The sequence below is a fragment of the Polyodon spathula genome, chromosome 5, assembly GCF_017654505.1.
Source record: "Polyodon spathula isolate WHYD16114869_AA chromosome 5, ASM1765450v1, whole genome shotgun sequence".
NCBI lineage: Eukaryota > Metazoa > Chordata > Actinopteri > Acipenseriformes > Polyodontidae > Polyodon > Polyodon spathula.
In genome coordinates this window covers 11,173,147-11,192,244 of record NC_054538.1, presented here as the reverse complement: position 1 = coordinate 11,192,244, position 19,098 = coordinate 11,173,147, and the positions used below count along the sequence as shown (strand labels likewise).

Here is a 19,098-nt window from a genome sequence, read left to right as displayed (position 1 = left end):
GCAACGTTTGTTCACACTTCAGTTCTTACCGGCGTCATACTGGTACAACTGTATCGCTACAAAACCCAGACAAGAGCAAATTTAATGCCAGTACAGCTGCAATATGACTGGGAACAGTGAAGTGTGGACAGATCGATATGACAACGGAATGGAAGAGTCTGAGGCATGCGTGCACTTACACCGATGATATTCTATTACCAAGACTCTCAACTCCGTCCTTTCATCGAGATTCAGCTAAACTAATTTTTACCAGAATTGATCTGATACAAGTGTGAACAGTGTATAAATTACTGCGACAAAATTAACTTGGATATCTAGATTTTCATCAAAATTAGATGACATTTTGTAGCTAGATGCAAGTGTGAAAAACAGGCAGACTGGCTCATTAACTTGCAAAAGAATGTCCTTAGCTAGTTTAATTGCAATATTTATTTATTTATTTTTTAAAAATATTGATATCTAGATGTACATGTAAACTTTAAATTGTGCATACAAGCCTCCACTGCATGCATCCCTTTTGTCATTCAAAACCGCTCAGATCACGTCTCATGGTTTCATTTTTCTTCTACTGAACTTTGAAGTTGCATATTATGTCTAAAAAAACAAGTTTGATGCAGTGAACAGAAACATACCTGGCTTTTTTATTAATGCTCCACTTCGAACAACATTACTTGAAGCCTGAAAAAATAAGAGATATTTTAATGGGGATAGGCCATACAGCACACAATTTATGACTTGGGCCAGCTTTAAGTACAGTAATTGAGTTGACCAGTTCAGAATTCCTGGTCACAGTCTCAAAAGCTATACCAGACTGGGTCCACTAAAAATGGCAGGATATTGGCGTTGGAAATGTTTCTATTAATTAGTAATTTAGCAGACGCTTTTTACCCAAAGCGACTTAAAGATTAGGGGGTGAACTATGCATCAACAATTGCTGCTGCAGAGTCACTTACAATAGGACCTCGGTTTTACTTCTCACCCAAATACTGACAGCTGCTGGAAGCAGTTTTACCGAAAACACTGAATATGACATAAATACCTGGAACAAATAATTTTGTTGGTTCATGCTTTTTGGAACAAGCACCAGGCGGCTAAGGTTTGTTAATATACAAATACATTAAAAAAAAAATGTCAAACACGCTTAGCTGCTAAATAGTTTTTACAAGTTTATAAATGCAATAGTTTGTGTTGAGTAAAAGTTTTACTTGCATGTTGAGCTGGTAAATGTCTGTCCTGTGCTATTTTGTTTGCTGAAACAGGTACAAGTATAAATATTTAAGAAACTACATAAAGACACTCAGTCAAGACTGACAGGGTGGAGGGCTTGGCCTTAGATTCACACTTTAGTAGAAAATATTTCAGCAATTACTGGCAACTGCCAGTGAAATTATATTTAGAACACAAACATTTCCTAATATAGTCAAGACATTCAGTTATGTTTAAATGTATTAGTCCCATGTGGCTGACTAAGTGGAGGTCCACAAAAATTAGACACTACATTTATTTAAAAAAGATACATTTGTGTAAAGTGTTTTTGACTGGACCAATCTCACTGCTAAAAAAGCCTCCATCTCTTTCAAATAGATAAAGCTATCACACATCACATAAAATGTGTGAAAGCACTCACTTTATCCTAAGGAAATGAATCCCAAGAGCATACATTATCAATTTGCTCCAGTCTAGAGAAAAATTTGATCTCGTAAAGTACACAAGTATCACTTTCAATCTAAAACAACAAAAAAACAACAACTTGTTTTTAATGGTAAAGGAGAAGGGCAACAACCAAAACGCAACGTATCTGAGACGAAAGTTGTTTCAAATTCACTTCTGCAGGTAGCGCCATTAAAAGTGAAGCAACTCCCATAGTAAATATTTCATTTGTGGCCATCATTTGTAGGCAACACTATGACCATATGATGAACTTTGGATCCAACTGCTTTTTAATAGGGTCTTGTATCTTTGGCAAGTATAATTTTCCTGAATATATCTGTTATCGGGTGTTACATCAAAATGCTTGGTAGGTGAAAAAAAAGAAAACGAAAAAACAAAGGACATGCAAACAAATGCACTGCTGCAGGAGTTTAGTCTTACATCTGTCTCCTTTGGTTTTATGTAGTTGGAAGGAAAGATCCCTGTCCTGTTGTCAATACATCCTGTCCACCACTCTCCTTCTCGCTGTGTGACCAGGATGGTATCACCTTCATGAAAGGTCAAATCCCCAGGTTCTGGACTCTCATAGGTGTAAATTGCCACATATTCTGCACAGAAGAAACACAGATGAAGAATTCTATTTTTCGTTCATCTATAACTATACACTCAATCATGCTATATAGAAATACTAAAAAAAGACTTAGGGGGGCTTATTTATATAAGCAATAACTAGCAAGAATGAGAATATTATGGACATTCTCCTGGTACAATGATAAATAACAAACAATGTAATTACAAAAAAATGAAATATTGCAACGTACTGTACTTTAGTAATCAATTCTTATTAGTGCGTTTTCAATGTTGTATTAGTACTGTGACCTTTTTTATTCTTACCTTCAGCTACATCTTGGGCTGTTGTGCTGGGGTCCATACTGACTGTGGCATAAATTGGACTAGAGAAAAGGAGATGACATTTTGCAGTATTTGGTATCTGGGTATGTTCAGCAAACAAAGCAGCACATTGTGTTCTGTTGCATTTTTAGATACAATGCTTTAAGAATACATTGTTTATTTCTCTTACTTTTTTCGTATGATAAGACTTAACTTTTCCCTTTCTGTTTTATGTTAGTTACATTCATGTTATACAAGCCCCTTTTTAAAAGGCTTGGCATGACTTACTCATTCTGCACCTCGTTTCCAGACATCACTTTGACGTAGGATTTAGGAAACCAGCCTTTGAAACCTTGGAGTTCCCCGAGCCACCAATTGTCCTGCTGTTCCAGCACGGTGATGATGTCATCTTTTGAGAAGTTCAAGTGGTTATCCTTTTTTGCAGTCCAGGAGCACAGTGCTTGTGCCTGAAGATTATCAACAACCTGACCCTACAGTGCAAACCCCACCACCCCAAAAAAACAGGTTTTAAATCATGCTGGCATAACATCTCTGTGATAATTATATCAAAAAGAGTCCTTCTCTTACCACACTAGGCTCTGAAGAGTTTAAAGATTAACTACAACATTTGGTTGCTTTTGGCTTCTTCCTGTTGACTATAGACTACACGGGTATGCCTTTACTATGGAAGTTATTCCCCATTCTTAAGACACATTTCCACTGCCAAGCTTTGTAGTTCTCTAATTACCAGCAAACACTCCAGAGTCTTTTTCTGTGCACTCACTTAATCCTATCAAGAATATTTGAGTGTTTAAACTCATGGAAGATGTATTGTATTAAACCATATGCCATATGCTAGTACAGCTTCAGAATTAATATATTATGCATGCATGTTTTAGGAATTAAATGGTTACAAAAGAGGTCAAACATTTTACTTCAAATTGTTATACAGACATACCTGGCTGTGCTCAGGTGATACTGATCCAGGGGGTACAGTAGGAGTAAAGGCAGATTTTTGCCAAGTCATGCTGCCACTCATGCTTGCCAGGGATTGGTTTTGCTGGAAACCTGCCCCGTTTTTTGTTTTACTTGGAGACAGCGGCCTAAATAAAGAAAAACAGATTTTTTTTTTTTTTCACAGCATATGATCCCGTCAAGTCACAATTTAAACATTTTACATCCGATTTCCTATTTTGTTTATATACACATTTCTGAAATGTCCATTTTCACTCCACTGAAATCAGGGCCTGACGTCTCTGTTCTTCCTTCATTATTTACAGGTTGGTCAGTATTCATATATCTATGTGCTGCATGGCCTACGTCAAATTTTTGTTAACAGATACCAAAATTTAGTCTCAACCACCAAGCTAATCAGGTGTAAAAATGAGAAAAGTGGGTCATCATGACCAAACGTTCATAGCTTTGGAAATACATTATTTCATCGGCACTGTTTCTCTCAGCATGTTAATTACCCAACGTATATAATAAAAGTTATATGTAATGAGAGGCTACCTAACACAATGAACAAGGACCTTTCTTCCATTTAGAAATTACATGTTGTTCTAAATATGCATGAGCTTACTTAACAGGAAAAGGGCCAAAAAAATGTAACTTACCCAGAAGAGTGTGAGGTAGAGGACTTGGACACAGTGGGTGGAAGTAAGGCTGTTTTTGAAGCTGATGGTACTTCCTTTTCAGCTACTTTTTCCACATAGTTTGCAGGGAACCACCCTGTGTGTCCTTGAAAACTTCCATAAAGCCAGCCAGGCTCTCCTCCAATAGTGGTCTCGTCAACCTATAGATTAAATGATGGTTATCCGTTTAGAAAAAAAAAAAAAATTATATATAAAAAAATACACACATACACACACAGCTCTGGAAAAAATTAAGAGACCACTGCAAAATTCTCAGTTTCTCTGGTTTTACTATTTATATGTATATGTTTGGGTAAAATGAACATTTTTTGTTTTATTCTATAAACTACTGACAACATTGCTCCCAAATTCCAAATAAAAATATTGTCATTTAGAGCATTTTTTTGCAGAAAATGACAACTGGTCAAAATAACAAAAAAGATGCAGTGTTGTCAGACCTCGAATAATGCAAAGAAAATAAGTTCATATTCATTTTTAAACAACACAATACTAATGTTTTAACTTAGGAAGAGTTCAGAATTCTATATTTGGTGGAATAACCCTGATTTTCAAGCACAGCTTTCATGCGTCTTGGCGTGCTCTCCACCAGTCTTTCACATTGATGTTGGGTGACTTTATGCCACTCCTGGTGCAAAAATTCAAGCAGCTCGGCTTTGTTTGATGGCTTGTGACCATCCATCTTCCTCTTGATCACATGCCAGAGGTTTTCAATGAGGTTCAGGTCTGGAGATTGGGCTGGCCATGATAGGGTCTTGATCTGGTGGTCCTCCATCCACACCTTGATTGACCTGGCTGTGTGGCATGGAGCATTGTCCTGCTGGAAAAACCAATCCTCACAGTTGGGGAACATTGTCAGAGCAGAAGGAAGCAAGTTTTCTTCCAGGACAATCTTGTACTTGGCTTGATTCATGCGTCCTTCACAAAGACAAATCTGCCCGATTCCAGCCTTGCTGAAGCACCCCCAGATGAGTCCAATTTTCAGCTTTGCCCAACACCTGGTCGTCTAATGGCTAGACGGAGACCTGGAGAGGCCTACAAGCCACAGTGTCTCGCACCCACTTTGAAATGTGGTGGAGGATCGGTGATGATCTGGGTGTGCCAGGAGTGGCATAAAGTCACCCAACATCAAGGTGAAAAACTGGTGGAGAGCATGCCAAGACGCATGAAAGCTGTGCTTGCAAATCAGGCTTATTCCACCAAATATTGATTTCTGAACTCTTACTAAGTTAAAACATTAGTATTGTGTTGTTTAAAAATGAATATGAACTTATTTTCTTTGCATTATTCGAGGTCTGACAACACTGCATCCTTTTTGTTATTTTGACCAGTTGTCATTTTCTGCAAATAAATGCTCTAAATGACAATATTTTTATTTGGAATTTGGGAGAAATGTTGTCAGTAGTTTATAGAATAAAACAAAAATGTTCATTTTACCCAAACACATATCTATAAATAGTAAAACCAGAGAAACTGATAATTTTGCAGTGGTCTCTTAATTTTTTCCAGAGCTGTGTATATATATATATATATATATATATATATATATATATATATATATATATATATATATATATATATATATATATATATATAAAAATTTATCATTTTCTTTTAGACACAGCGTTTCGGCTGAAGGAAACGCAAATGAGCAGTATAGCTCAAAGAAATGTCAGATTACATCACTAAAGGTTATTACTTGTAATTGTCTTTCAATACAACAGGTATGATTGACCAGTCGTATAGATCGGATGATTAATCAATCAATACAAAATTATAAGAAACACCTACTAAAAATATAGAAAAGAGCCCATAATATTGTACCTCAATCAGATCAGAAGCACTGAATGCGAGTTCATCAAGATTCCTTGCTTCAAAGGGGTAAAGCGCTCTGTAAGTGACCAACACTGCCGATGTCCTGTGTCCTGAAAGGCTAGTCCTGCTGCCTGTAATAAAATACAACGGACACAGGACAATCAGCATCAATGCATACAATAGTTCTTGCACTATGTTTTAACTTAATTTTTAGCAGCTGAAAAAGCTGTACAGTACTTAACATATCTAAAGTAAGTAAACAAAATAGTGTTTTGTTTTTATGGGAACATTTGTAGGGTCACCTCAATTCACCTCAAAGAGTTAAAATGTTATAGTGTGAACAATGTTGCCCTGGCATAGATTAGCATTTATGGAAATAAAATAATGTTGATAATAAAAATGAAAAGAATCTGCAAGTCTTTCATTATAAGACTTATTCCAGTATTTGTAACCATACCTCTCTCGTCAAACTCCTTAACCAACGAACAGACTTTTTCCTGCTGGTTGAGCTTGCCGAAGTTCTCCGAATTCTGCTGCTGCTGTCTCCTCCGCTCCTCAGCCTCGTCTACTTCTTTCTGAGACTGCCTCACTCCACCCTCTTTCCTGAGCTGCTCTTGTCGCCTCTTCTCCGCCTCAGCCTCTCTCTGAAGCCGGACCTGCCTCCTCTGCTCCTCTTCGCCCTCTCTCCTCGCCTGGGCCTGCCTCCTATGTTCTTCCTCCTTCTCTCTTCGGGCCTGGGCCTGCCTTCGGCGCTCCTCCTCCTCCTTCGTGTTGCGCTGCATTTCCTCGGCCTCCCTTTGCTCCCGCATCGCCCCTTCCTGTGTCTCCCGCAGCCTGGCCTCGGCCTCCAGCTCCTCCTCCTTCTGTAGCTTCTGAGATCGTTCTTCCTGCATCCTCTTCTGACGCTCTTCTTCCTCTCTTTTGACCTTTTCCCTCCACATGTTATCTTTTTCTTGTTTTGCTTTTCTACAAGGAGACACAACAGAAAAAAAAAAAAAACACAGTCAATCCTGGGAGGTAGTCAGACATAAGCCCTCAAAATTTAAATCCTGTTCCAGAAGTTTAGATGTATTTCAAATCTTAATGCTTGTTTTACTGTAGCAAATTGTTATTTTATATTTTTATTATATATATTTCTTTACTGTTATTCAACTGGGGGAATACTCCAAAAACAATTTCACTGACCCCAATTAAACGTTTAGAGTTGTTTAACCACAGATTTAAAAGGAGGAAGTGTCCTTTTAGAGTAGTTTATAGTTTGGAAACATCACACACAATATTAATATTGCAAACTATAATTATAAATTTAGGAACCCTATGAACTCATATTCAAGCATTTATGGGTTGTGAGTGACCAGCATTATTATTGTAACTTTATCACCTTCAAATAGAGTGCTATATATAACAATCACCATCAGCTATTGTATTATCCAGTGGAAGAGAGGTGACATCACCAGTGGGGGGCAGCTTAGTTACCTGATGGCTTCATCCGCTGCCTTCCTTTTTTGCAAAAGTTCTTGTTCCTTCCGCCTCTCAATCTCACGCAGTTTCTCCTCTTTGATCTTGTAAAGCTCCTCAAGATCACGTTGCTGTTTGCTTTGACTCTGCTGAAGCTCCTACAAAAACACAATCCTTGAATGCTATGCATAGCTTTAAACCAATCACTTGGGGAAAATGAAGCTGTGAATTTTCTCACATGGCATATCAATAGATGGTCCAACATCCTGTTATTCCATCTCAGTTTCTTGTATGCATATATGGCTCGTGAACCTTTATTGAAGTACATAAATAAAATAAATCTTATTTCAATGCTGAACTTCTGAGGCTGAACTTCTCATGCATCTCACTTAAAAGGGAACATGATGGAATGCTAAGACACTGAAAACATGCGAAAATGATTTGGCTCTGTTTCTTATACCACGTTCACACTAGTACTGGAATGATACTGGTAAAATGAATTTCGGTTTAGAATATGCTGATACGATAGCACTTTGTCCTAACTCACTTTTCAACACTGGATGTCAGTTTTTATATGTTTTTACTTCTGCAACTTATCTGTAAACATAAAAACAATACATTAATTTAACAAGCACAAGGGAAGTAAGGGCGGAGTTGAGAGTGTTGGTAATAGAATATCCTTGGTGTAAGTGTTCGCACGCCTCAGATGCCTCCACTCTGTTGTTGTACCAACCTGTCCACACTTCACTGTTCCCAGTCATATCAGATCTGTACCGGTATCAAACTTGCTCTTGTCTGGGTTTTGTATCGATACAGTTATACCGGTACCACAACGATAACAACTCCAGTGTGAACAGACGTTGGGTTACTGTTCCACAGTGGTACCGGTATAAAAGTGGAAGTGTGAATAAGGCTTGAGTAACCCATTGAAAAAACACTACTGAAAAATGGAATACAACAAAATTATTTTCTTAGTATGTACCAATTCATGTAATAATTTATTTTTATTTTCTCTATGTATTAGTACTTAAGAATGCACTTCACGGTTTGCAGCATAGTTCTGTCAAGCACAGCTTGAGTAATTTAGTTTTAAGTCACTATAGCCCTGAGATACAAATTATAATCTTGATTAAACCACAGCAGCCCAATTAGTTATGGAACTTTTTTATTTTCTTTAAGAAATGGGTTTCTAATTCTTATCAGATTAAATTATTCAAAAGGCAGTGTTATGTTATGTTTTTTATTTTTTTGTAAATGATTCTCTGGCTTTAGGGTGGGATTTCAAGAGAGAGCTGCAGACATCAAATATGCTTATAGAGTTGGTAAGAGCACAATTAATCAATGTAACAACATAGTATATCTAGGATTTATGACGTTCTGACATGCAGCATTAATATCCATAAATGTATAATTAAATATCTAGTTCTTTGTGTAAAAACACTAGTAAGCGTGCCATAATAATGTACAGCTGGTTATACAGGCACCTATACATGTCCCCAGAATCTTATACACTCAGTAACTTGTGCTTAAGAATGTCCTTGTCAAGTTTCATGACAACTGGGTAAGATGTTCTCTAGATTATGTTTATGATGCAAGAGTGGCCTGTAGAGATGCCCCAACGATACCCTTATCTTGGGGGATAATATCCTCTTCAGATCACAGATTTCTACCAGGTACATATGTTCCGAGATACACATGCATCCCTGTCTCAAACATTCAGCATAAGACTCAGGGTACACTGCTTCAAGATTTATTATTATTTTGATTTATTTATTTTTACAGTAAAACCAAAATCCTCCAGTAGACAAAAACTGAGTTAAAACTTATAGGTTTCAGCTTGTGCCTTAACAATTCTGAAGTTTTGCCCTTGAAACGTGTCTACTTTTATTATTTTGTTAATGAGTGTAAACACATGACATACCACAGTATTTCACATGTCTGTGAACATACAGCCTTGGTGAAGGTACTAGTGAGATATAAAGTTAGTATGAAAGACATAAAAATATAGGAAGAGGTATTGAAAAAACAAACAAAAACTAAATGCTTAAAACATTCCAATAGGCGTTCATTCAAATACAATCTCAAGTGCAAATCCTATTTAACTTTCAGACTATTTACCAAGGAAAAAAAAAAAAAGGAAACTACTTATGTAGTCCATGCTTTTCATAAAACAGAGAGGTATGAGACAAGCAAATGGAACCAATGATGGTCACAACAGAGACAGAAAAGGAACAACACAAAGTACAAAATAACCTTAATTAAGAGGAAGAGGTTGCTGAGACAGCCCAGCAAAGACAGAAGACACTGAAGGACAGAGTCATCCAAATCCTCACACTGCAAGATAGCACAGAAGGAGAGAGATTAAGAAGTGCTAGTTGCAAGTTAATGACACAGAACACAAAGTAAGAATAAAACCAATTAGTAGGTATAAGTGTTTTTGTTAACCACATATTTTGGACTGAAAATGAAAAGCTTCCCCCAACTAATGTGCTTTTTTTATTGATATGGGGCTACATGGCTCTATAAACCACTCTTATGAAAGGAGTTTTCAGACAGCAACAGGTTTGCAACTGCATTTCAGGGTATCACTGAGCAGTTAAAAAAAAAAAAAAAAAAAACTGTTTTTAAAGTTGTAGCTCTTACCTTAAGCTCGTTATTAAAAACTTCCATTTCCGACAACTTTGACGATGTTTCTTTCTCTAAGGCATCCAGCTGCTCTTTCAGCATACGACATGAGACATCCTTTTCAGACCGACTCCTCATCAAAGTCGTGAGTGGTGTAGCTAATGAGGGAAAATAATTTACAAAGATACAGAATTTTTTTAATTATTTATTTATTTTTTTTAATACTTGTGGCAACCAGACTCTGCTGGTAGTGTTATTCCAAACTGCATACAAATCCATTCCCAGCCACACAGAAATCAAGGCTTTGCATACAACAGGGGTGGATAAGATACAGCCTTGTGTCCATTCACGCACCCACTGCATGAATGACCATACATGTTCATTACACATCAGTACATCAAAATGGTCAGCTGGAAGTAATTATACATTTAAGTGCATAACAAAGTCTGTCAAACCCATTAGTCTATACTTACTCTGCACATTGTTAAGGTTTGTGTTTTTAAGTCTTTCAGTAAGTATCTGCTGCTCTGGGACCAATTTACTGAGCTTCCTCTGGTAATCCTGAAGAACAAAAAGGGCATTTCAGAAATAACAATCACAAAATAGTCCTAAATTTGAAGAACTGCTAACCAGATTACAGTAATGTGTTTGTGTGCATCTGGGTTAAGTTCTCAAACCTGAGCATGAATAACTATAAACAGTACATATTAACAGTATATTCAGTGTTTACTGGAAGAGAAGCAAAGCAACATAAGCACACAACTTGAGAGAACTGAAAACTTTAGAAATTAATAAATATAATAATAATAATAATAATAATAATAATAATAATAATAATAATTATTATTATTATTATTTATTATTATTATTATTTAAAAAAAAACACCTTATAATACATAATTATCACAGACATATATTGTTCACCAAGAACACAGAATGTGTTTAAACCTCAAGCTGCTGCTGCAGGTTATTGATTTCCATGATCCGACGGTCCTGCTTCTGATTGATCAGATCCAGTTCGCTTTTCTGGACCACCTTCTTGTTCTGAACATCATGCAGCCTGCCAGAGATCTGCTTGTGTTTGTCACCCTGGGCAAAATGAATGAGATACATGATTACAGTCTTGCTATGGAAAAATGATGGCTTGAAAATCTGCTCCTAACAAATGTACCTACTGACAACAGATTAGTTTAAATCTTAAAACAGGGCTTATAAAAAAATGCATATGGCCCTCAGCATCGAAAGTTAACAGTGTGACAGAAGCATAGCATTCCCACTGACCACAGCCTCTAGCTCCATCTCTAAGCTCTTCTTCTTCGCTTTCAATCTGACAATGTCTTCCTGCTCTCTGTTTCTCCGATTCAGCAGTTCCTGGCGCCGGGCTCTCTCCCATTCCTGCTTCCGCTGTCGTTCAAGCTCCTGTTTCGCAGCCTGAAGAACAGCAGAAACTTCATCAGCGCTCCATCGTTTCTGTATCAGGGCTAAGACTGGGATGCAGACTGGGGTGTAGCTGATGAGCATTTATCATCCCAATTGTGCATTCAAGAACACAACTACAGGCGAAGTATAAATACAGATTTAATACTGCAGCGATCTTCCAACATATTGGTGCAACGTTAAAAGAACTGTCAGAATTGCTTTATTCCATGGTAAAAGTGGGTGAAATTAAATCACTTCAAAGTACTTTAAACATGATACTGCAATTACCGTATCTTGCAACAAAAAAGGTGGTCGCGTGGGGGTTGGAATGGGAAATGTTCCTAGGACCCATATACTGAGAAGGGTTTACAACTGGGCTCGGCAGTGTCTTCACAATAAGATATGTATCACGATACGAGGGTCAAGCTACGATACAGTAAACAAAAAAATAACACAAACGGTCTAATTTGCTTGAGCAAGTGTCTGCAGTAACACTGGTAAAGCACTTTTGGTCAAAAATTGGTCGCCAAATTCAGTTGCTGGGTGCCACCTCAGGGGCAAGTTAGTTGTTACCATAGTCAACTGTTTAAAATACAACAACTTGTTAAGACACTAAAGTGATACTAAAAAACAGTAACTTAAATGTTTGTACTCACTTATGTGTTGCCACATTCTGTTGTTAATGGCTGCAATGTTTACATTTTAAATATTTTGCAAGTGTTGTGTCTGGAATTGGTGACAGCACCTCTAATTGTGTATAGTATAACATGGGAAATAGCGTGCTGCAACTCCACTGTGAGTGTCGTCCTGATGTGACAACATGTAACACAGACAGCTCTTATGATCACATGTTACTGTTTATTTTTCAGTGAAAAACAAGTCTAAATTGCAGTGAGTTGGTTCTGCTATTTATGATATTAAATACTAAATGTTTACACAACACTCAAACACGTTTGGTCACCGTCACAACTGTTGCATGAAACTGGGGTTACTGTATTCTGCTGGTGTTAATACAGTACAGCACCTATCTGTGCTTACTAACATTTGTATTCAATGAAATTGTTATTATTAGTATTCATGTATTTGTTACTGTCCTTCTCGCACTTCAGTTTATTAAAACGTGTGATATGTTTCTCCCCCCTTACAGACCGACAAATTATTAGAGCATTCATATATATTGACACATGCTTTTAAAAGGGAGAGGCAGCATTTTTGTGTTACTGGGGCCAATGTGCCTAACCCAGAAAAAACGGTTTACATATGTTAAAAAATACAGGGGTCACTGTATCGATAATCGTATCGCCAAGAAAAATATCATGGTTCACCATGTGAATTGATGAAATGGCACTAGAGGGCATATTAACTTTAATATGTATAACAAAATAATGAACTAATAAAAGGACTTAAGGTTAAATTGGCTCAATTAAACAAATCAGAACAAGTCTGCAACAGGAGCCTGGACTAGAAGGCCCAATACAGAACTATAAGCAAGAGTTCAACGTACCTCCCTGCGCTCCATCTCTTTCCTGCGCTCCTCCTCCTTCTGCCTCTCGATCTCCCGCTGTCTCTCGATCCTGCGCTCCTGTTCTAACTGACGCTTTCTCTCCTTCTCCTGCTGCTCCCGTTCCCACCTCTCTCTCTCCTCCTGCGCCTTCCTCGCCCGTTGTTCCTGCTCCCGCTGCTGCTGCTCCTGCAGCAACTGTCTCCGCTTCTCCAGCTCGGCGTTCCCGCGCTGGTAGTTCTCCTTCCGCTTGTCCTCGAAGGTTACTGCATTGTCAACCAAAATAGACACAATATCAATACATCTAGTATTGGAAGGAATGCATTTCTGATATATAGCCGGAGGTTAAAACAAATGCGACTAAAAAATGCTTCATTTCAGATTTCGAAAAACATTAAAATCATGCAAGAAAACACTCAATGCAATAAGATACGTGAAATCTTTAAATAATAGGAAAACCTGTTGTTCTGGAGAAACTGTAAGTAGATTTCTTTAACTGGCACACAGCCACAGCTAGTCAAGGTCAACCGACACATTCAGTGTTTGTTATGCCTATTAAGCTTCAAGTCAATGGAACCAATAGTCCAGAGATACAAGCAATTCATTTTGTGGTGGCAGTGGACACAAACAAATCATTTAGGAAATCCTTATATAACATAACACAAGTTATCGATCCAGGGACATGCTATTTTATCATGCTGCAACAGTACTGGGGATACTGTATTAATAATGCTTGGCAATCTCACCCAATCATCAATTTCAGTGATGGCAGGTCAACAGTATTATCATGGAATTGGTAGTTTAAAAAACTAAAATGAAAGCGTATTACACAATAATACCGGGGCTTATCTTCTGTTGGGGTTCTGAAGGTTCTTCCAGAATTCCCTGATATGGGGAGACTGTCCCATTGACTGTATCACCCCATTTCCCACCTCTGTAAATGAAAAAGAAAACCCAGAATAAAGATGGTGCTTCATTCACTGATACATACACAATTAGTACAGTGCCGTTCAACAGGGAACAACTGAAGTCTGCTTCTAGATGTTTACAGCAACAAAACGTGCTCTCCCTGATTTGAAATCAAACGTACATGGTGTGCGTTTTAGATCACAATTTAAAACCACATTTCCAAATCACTTTCAACTCCATACCAGAGGCAGAAAAAAAGGCATTAGAGTTGGCTGACCATTAATAAAAATCTGTAGCAAACTCATATACCGGGAACCAACTTAAAATCATAAAATATTAACAAGGCTCCAATTCAAAGAAAACAGTCAGAATGAACAGAGGATTGGCTGCTGATGCCCAGCTACAAATGCTAATTGGTGAGGTTGTTCTTAAGAGCACACCTTCCAAAACAGAAAGTACTGATTAGAGGAGAAACCTCAAAATGGAGCGAGGTAACCAGTGGAATACCACAGGGATCAGTACTAGGTCCTCTGCTATTCCTAATCTAAATTAATGACTTAGATTCTGGTATAGTAAGCAAACTTGTTAAATTTGCAGACAACACAAAAATAGGAGGAGTGGCAAACACTGTTGCAGCAGCAAAGGTCATTAAAAATGATCTAGACAAGATTCAGAACTGGGCAGACACATGGCAAATGACATTTAATAGAGAAAAGTGTAAGGTATATCATATGCAGCCAGGCTAAAATAATTGAATCTATTCAGTCTTGAACAAAGAAGACTGCACGGCAACCTGATTCAAGCATTCAAAATTTTAAAAGGTATTGACAATGTCGACCCAAGGGACTTTTTCGACCTGAGAAAAGAAACAAGGACCAGAGGTCACAAATGGAGGTTAGATAAAGGAGCATTCAGAACAGAAAATAAGAAGCACTTTTTTACACAGAGAATTGTGGCAGTCTGGAACCAACTCCCCAGTAAAGTTGTTATAGTGGTTACTCTGGAATCCTTCAAGAAGCTGTGATGAGATTCTGGGAACAATAAGCTACTAACAACCAAACCAGCAAGATGGGCTAAATGGCCTCTTCTCGTTTGTAAACTTTCTTATGTTCAATGCCACTTTCTTTCACTGGGCAAATCCGATTCCAGACTGATTTGTGGTATTATTGTTCTTAGTCAATGGTACCTGAATGACGGAGGTATGAAATCTGGAGGCAGAGATAGTGGAAGAGGCTGTCCTGTTTTAGCCATGTCAACTAGATGCATGGCTAAAATAAATTCTTCGGCTTTTAGCTTCCCGTCCCTGTCAATATCAGCGAGGTTCCTGAAAAAAAACATCATAAATTAGTTCATCTAGTCAATGGTAGGTTGACAAACTCAGACAAGCTCCACTTACACAGGATAAGCAAGAGGCAGAGTAAAATAATAATTTGATACTGCACTAATATAGTAAAATTAAACCTGAAAGATAATTAAAGCACAACAAAAAGAACTCAAGGCATAAACACTTTTCTTTGGTATACCAAAACCTACCAAATTGTGGCTAGTTGTGTTTGAGTAAGACTTGACACGACAAGGGCATTTCTGGCTTGTGGACCTGGCAAAGAACAATGAGTCATACACAACAAATTTAAAGTAGTAAACAGATCCATTACCATGCACCACACAGCATTGTGAATAATCAGGGTAAGCAAATAAGGTGTGCATGGGGATGGGAGTTTTGTTAAAGAAAATCCAACACAGATGCCTTTATAGAACAGGCCAAAAAGAAATCAGACAACGGCTTACTGTTTTGTGAATGTTAAGGGGGTCATTACGCAGCAATAGGTTTACCTTATATCAACTCACTATGTCACAAATAAATACAGAAAAAAACAAGGAAGATAAAGCAAGGACAATTCCATTGAGATAAAACTAACTGACTGACCCTCCCCTCTCCCTAAAGGCCAGAAACACATTCCAAAGTACTTAGAAACACTGGTATGGTCGGTTCTCGTCTAGCTGTAATGAAAGAACGAAAGTAATGGGTTGCAGTCGTATGACATAGTACTGTTTTCTTGCTTTAGTTTGATAGAAAATCTTGATAAAGCAGTGAACAGTGTATGTAAGTCATGCAACAATACAGGGCTATTAAACAGGTCATGTCTGCACGATTAGAGGCTAATCTGAAGTTATCATGAACCATGTTAATTATGTTAAGTCACAGCAAACATCTTGCTCTTAATAATAATGGAGTACAACAAGAATAATTACAACAATAACTTAGTTTTCATATATGTAGTACACATTAAAATCAGTAGTACTAAACTAATTAAAGCACTAAACAAATAATGTATCCATATTATATTCTATTTCCATTTGTGTGAGTAAAACACCTGTAGGAAAAGATTAAGTTTTGTTTTATTGGAAAGGACAGTGGAGATACTTCAGTGTGGTTTTGTGTGAGACATGAGTCATCTGACTGATAGAATCTCTGTGGTAGTTAGTGGTATTTTGGTGACATGATCCTCAGTTATTACAAATGTGCATTGCAGTAGACATCTAGCGCTGCTAACTGCAGCTATCTTAAATCTTTAATAACAGTTTGCAAAATCTAACTGTGCAGAGTCAGGCAAAAAACTGCCAAGAAAAAAGGTATATTTTTATTTATTTAATATCTAATAACTTTTTACTTCTTATGTCTTCTCTCAGATTTCTAATATTTTAACACTTTTTTTATTCAATACTGTATGCTTACTACCCCCTTTAAATATCAGTATAACAAAAATATTCAGCAACAGGGGAAACCTTAAAAACTCACCTGAGAGGTATCCAGTCATAGCTTTGTCCAGACTATTGAAAATCTGCCTGTATTTTAGCCTGGAAGGCTGGGGCACTGCCCACTCACCGGACCCAGTTTTGGGAGAGTTCCCAGTGAGAGATGTTGTCGAGGAAGAATTGGAGCTGTGAGGAAAGGAATTCCAGAATTCTTGTTTTAATTTAGTAACTGTTTTTCCAGCTCCACGAACATCATTGATGAAAGATGAGACTTCTCCAACAGCTGTTGGAAGTCAGTCAGTGACTAATTATGTTCTGTCAGTTGGCACTTCAAATCAGCATACTGTTGCTGCTGTTCCACACAGTTTGGTTGGAAGTGAAGGTGTATACTGTAATGTATGGGTTTATGTTTTTATATAGTATATACACTGCCCTGCCAAATGTACTGCAACAGAATGACTGGGGGTGGGGCTTATATTCCTTTTTTTACCGCCTCAAGACACTTAACTTACTACAGTAAGTATTATGGTTTCAGTGATAACGGTCTCCACTTTAAAAACATGCAAAAGATACATGCATTGCCTCTTAAGCCCACTCTGACCTCTTGTTTACTAAATACAGTAATAAAAATAATAAACAATAAGCAATAATAAGTGTATGTTATCCATTTACTACCAAAACAGAATAAATCAGGTGGGATATGTTTCTTCATTTTCACCAAATAAATTTGTTTCTGCAATAATGACTTATGGTGGCTGGTAGAGCATTCAGTGAGATACCTGCATTGGCAGTCCCCATTATAAATATGGATTTTAAGGTTAAAATATATACATCCAACTCAGTTATTTTTCCTTGAAAGTAGGGCTGCACCGAATCCAGGATTCGGTTTCGTATTCGGCCCGAATACCTACTTTTTGAGCAGGGAACCGAATCCGAATCCTATATCCATCCATACACACATCTATTTTAATATATCCCTCCAAAGTGTGCGGTTCTTCTTTAAATAAAAGACATGAATCCAGTATTGAATGTAACTTTTGTATTTAATAACAAGAACGCCTTTGATGAACTCTGTCGCAGCTCTCAGCTCCCTATTACTGGTGGCGAACGCACTAAACACGTCATGCAGCTGCTGAATGCAAACATACCCCCGTATGCAACAGCACATTCACATTATGGATGGGTCGGTATACCGATTTTTCGGTTTACCGCAGTTTAGGTACATTACGGTATAGATACCGTTCCTTTTATTCTATACCGCAATTATCGTAATTACTTTTATACAATGGTTAACACATTTTTCAACTGCAAACCTGCTTCTTCTAAATCAAGTGATGGTACTTGCAGCCTTAGCAAAGTGTCTTAAGAAGATCTTTTTGTGAACTGATACTGTATTTTGATAATGGTTTTGAAGGAAACTGTCGACACAGAATACACATTTCAATTGCTGTGTTTGTTACCCAGAGCTTGCTGCGTCGGCAGCTCTTGGCTACTGTCTTTCTGACGTCACACGCAGCTTTTAGAGAAACGCCTTTTCCAAACCTTGCAACTCAGCACACATTTTAAACGTGCTGTGTTTACATTTGTCTGGGTTATCAATCTGTACAGTCAGTTTGATGTAATTGATTAATATTATACTGATGTAGTACATTATGTGAATTTGTGAATTTCTAGCGCATGTCTGGTCTTAAGTGTTACTAAATATTTGAATGAAATACCCATACTGTGTTTCAGCTGCAGAATCGTAAAAAATGAATAAGTTATAAGAACTTACTCCTTAAAACGCCAGAACAGCTTTTTTTAACTGCACATTTAAATCAATAAAATATAGCCGACAATTTAGTCTGGCCTTTGTAATACAATCAAAGTCATTGTGTATTACACCGTGTAACAATTATTATTATTATTATTTTTTGTTCCTGGGTAGTAAGTGTTATTTCCTAATTGCTTATGCCTCAAAAGTATAGAAAATGGCTATTATTCCCCACAAACTTTGCTTTTGTGACCAGGACAGTGATATTTCAAAATATCACTATTTCCAATGGAAAAACGGGCAAATGTGTCTTTTCATTCACATAAAGTCAGAAAAAATACTGTAAATACAGTATAATCGTAAATCTCAAAAAACTACTCACTTCTAAATCTTTTGTAGTCATTTTTGTATTACTTTAGTATAAATACATGTTAATTTGGATTCATATGTTGTTTTTTTCTGACTTTATGTGAACGAAAAGACACACATTTGCCCGTTTTCCCATTGGAAATAGTGATATTTTGAAATATCACTGTCCTGGTCACAAAAGCAAAGTTTGTGGGAAATAATAGCCATTAACCCTAACCCTAACCCTATTAGGGTTATTAACCCTAATAACCCTAACCCTAACCATGTTCGGGATTCACTTTTGAGGACAGATATGCAAT

At 37.3% G+C, this 19,098-nt stretch overlaps 1 protein-coding gene across 3 annotated transcripts in view; it reads right to left on the bottom strand.

The window, feature by feature from the left end:
* LOC121315545 (intersectin-2-like) overlaps positions 1-19,098 on the bottom strand; it is an 80,489-nt gene that overhangs the window by 24,423 nt on the left and 36,968 nt on the right. For 2 of the 3 annotated variants that reach the window (XM_041249721.1, XM_041249722.1), the window contains exons 8-25: positions 16,721-16,863; positions 15,454-15,517; positions 15,107-15,244; positions 13,851-13,945; positions 13,015-13,277; positions 11,373-11,522; positions 11,040-11,180; positions 10,565-10,652; positions 10,110-10,249; positions 7,485-7,624; positions 6,466-6,974; positions 6,018-6,139; positions 4,158-4,336; positions 3,500-3,644; positions 2,830-3,032; positions 2,545-2,603; positions 2,092-2,258; positions 633-678 (exon numbers count right to left, since the gene is read on the bottom strand). In XM_041249721.1, coding sequence (XP_041105655.1) covers positions 633-678; positions 2,092-2,258; positions 2,545-2,603; positions 2,830-3,032; positions 3,500-3,644; positions 4,158-4,336; positions 6,018-6,139; positions 6,466-6,974; positions 7,485-7,624; positions 10,110-10,249; positions 10,565-10,652; positions 11,040-11,180; positions 11,373-11,522; positions 13,015-13,277; positions 13,851-13,945; positions 15,107-15,244; positions 15,454-15,517; positions 16,721-16,863 — 2,792 coding nt within the window. Of the gene's footprint in view, positions 1-632; positions 679-2,091; positions 2,259-2,544; positions 2,604-2,829; positions 3,033-3,499; positions 3,645-4,157; positions 4,337-6,017; positions 6,140-6,465; positions 6,975-7,484; positions 7,625-9,719; positions 9,801-10,109; positions 10,250-10,564; positions 10,653-11,039; positions 11,181-11,372; positions 11,523-13,014; positions 13,278-13,850; positions 13,946-15,106; positions 15,245-15,453; positions 15,518-16,720; positions 16,864-19,098 lie in introns of all 3 variants that reach the window. The other variant, XM_041249723.1, reaches the window with a different exon arrangement.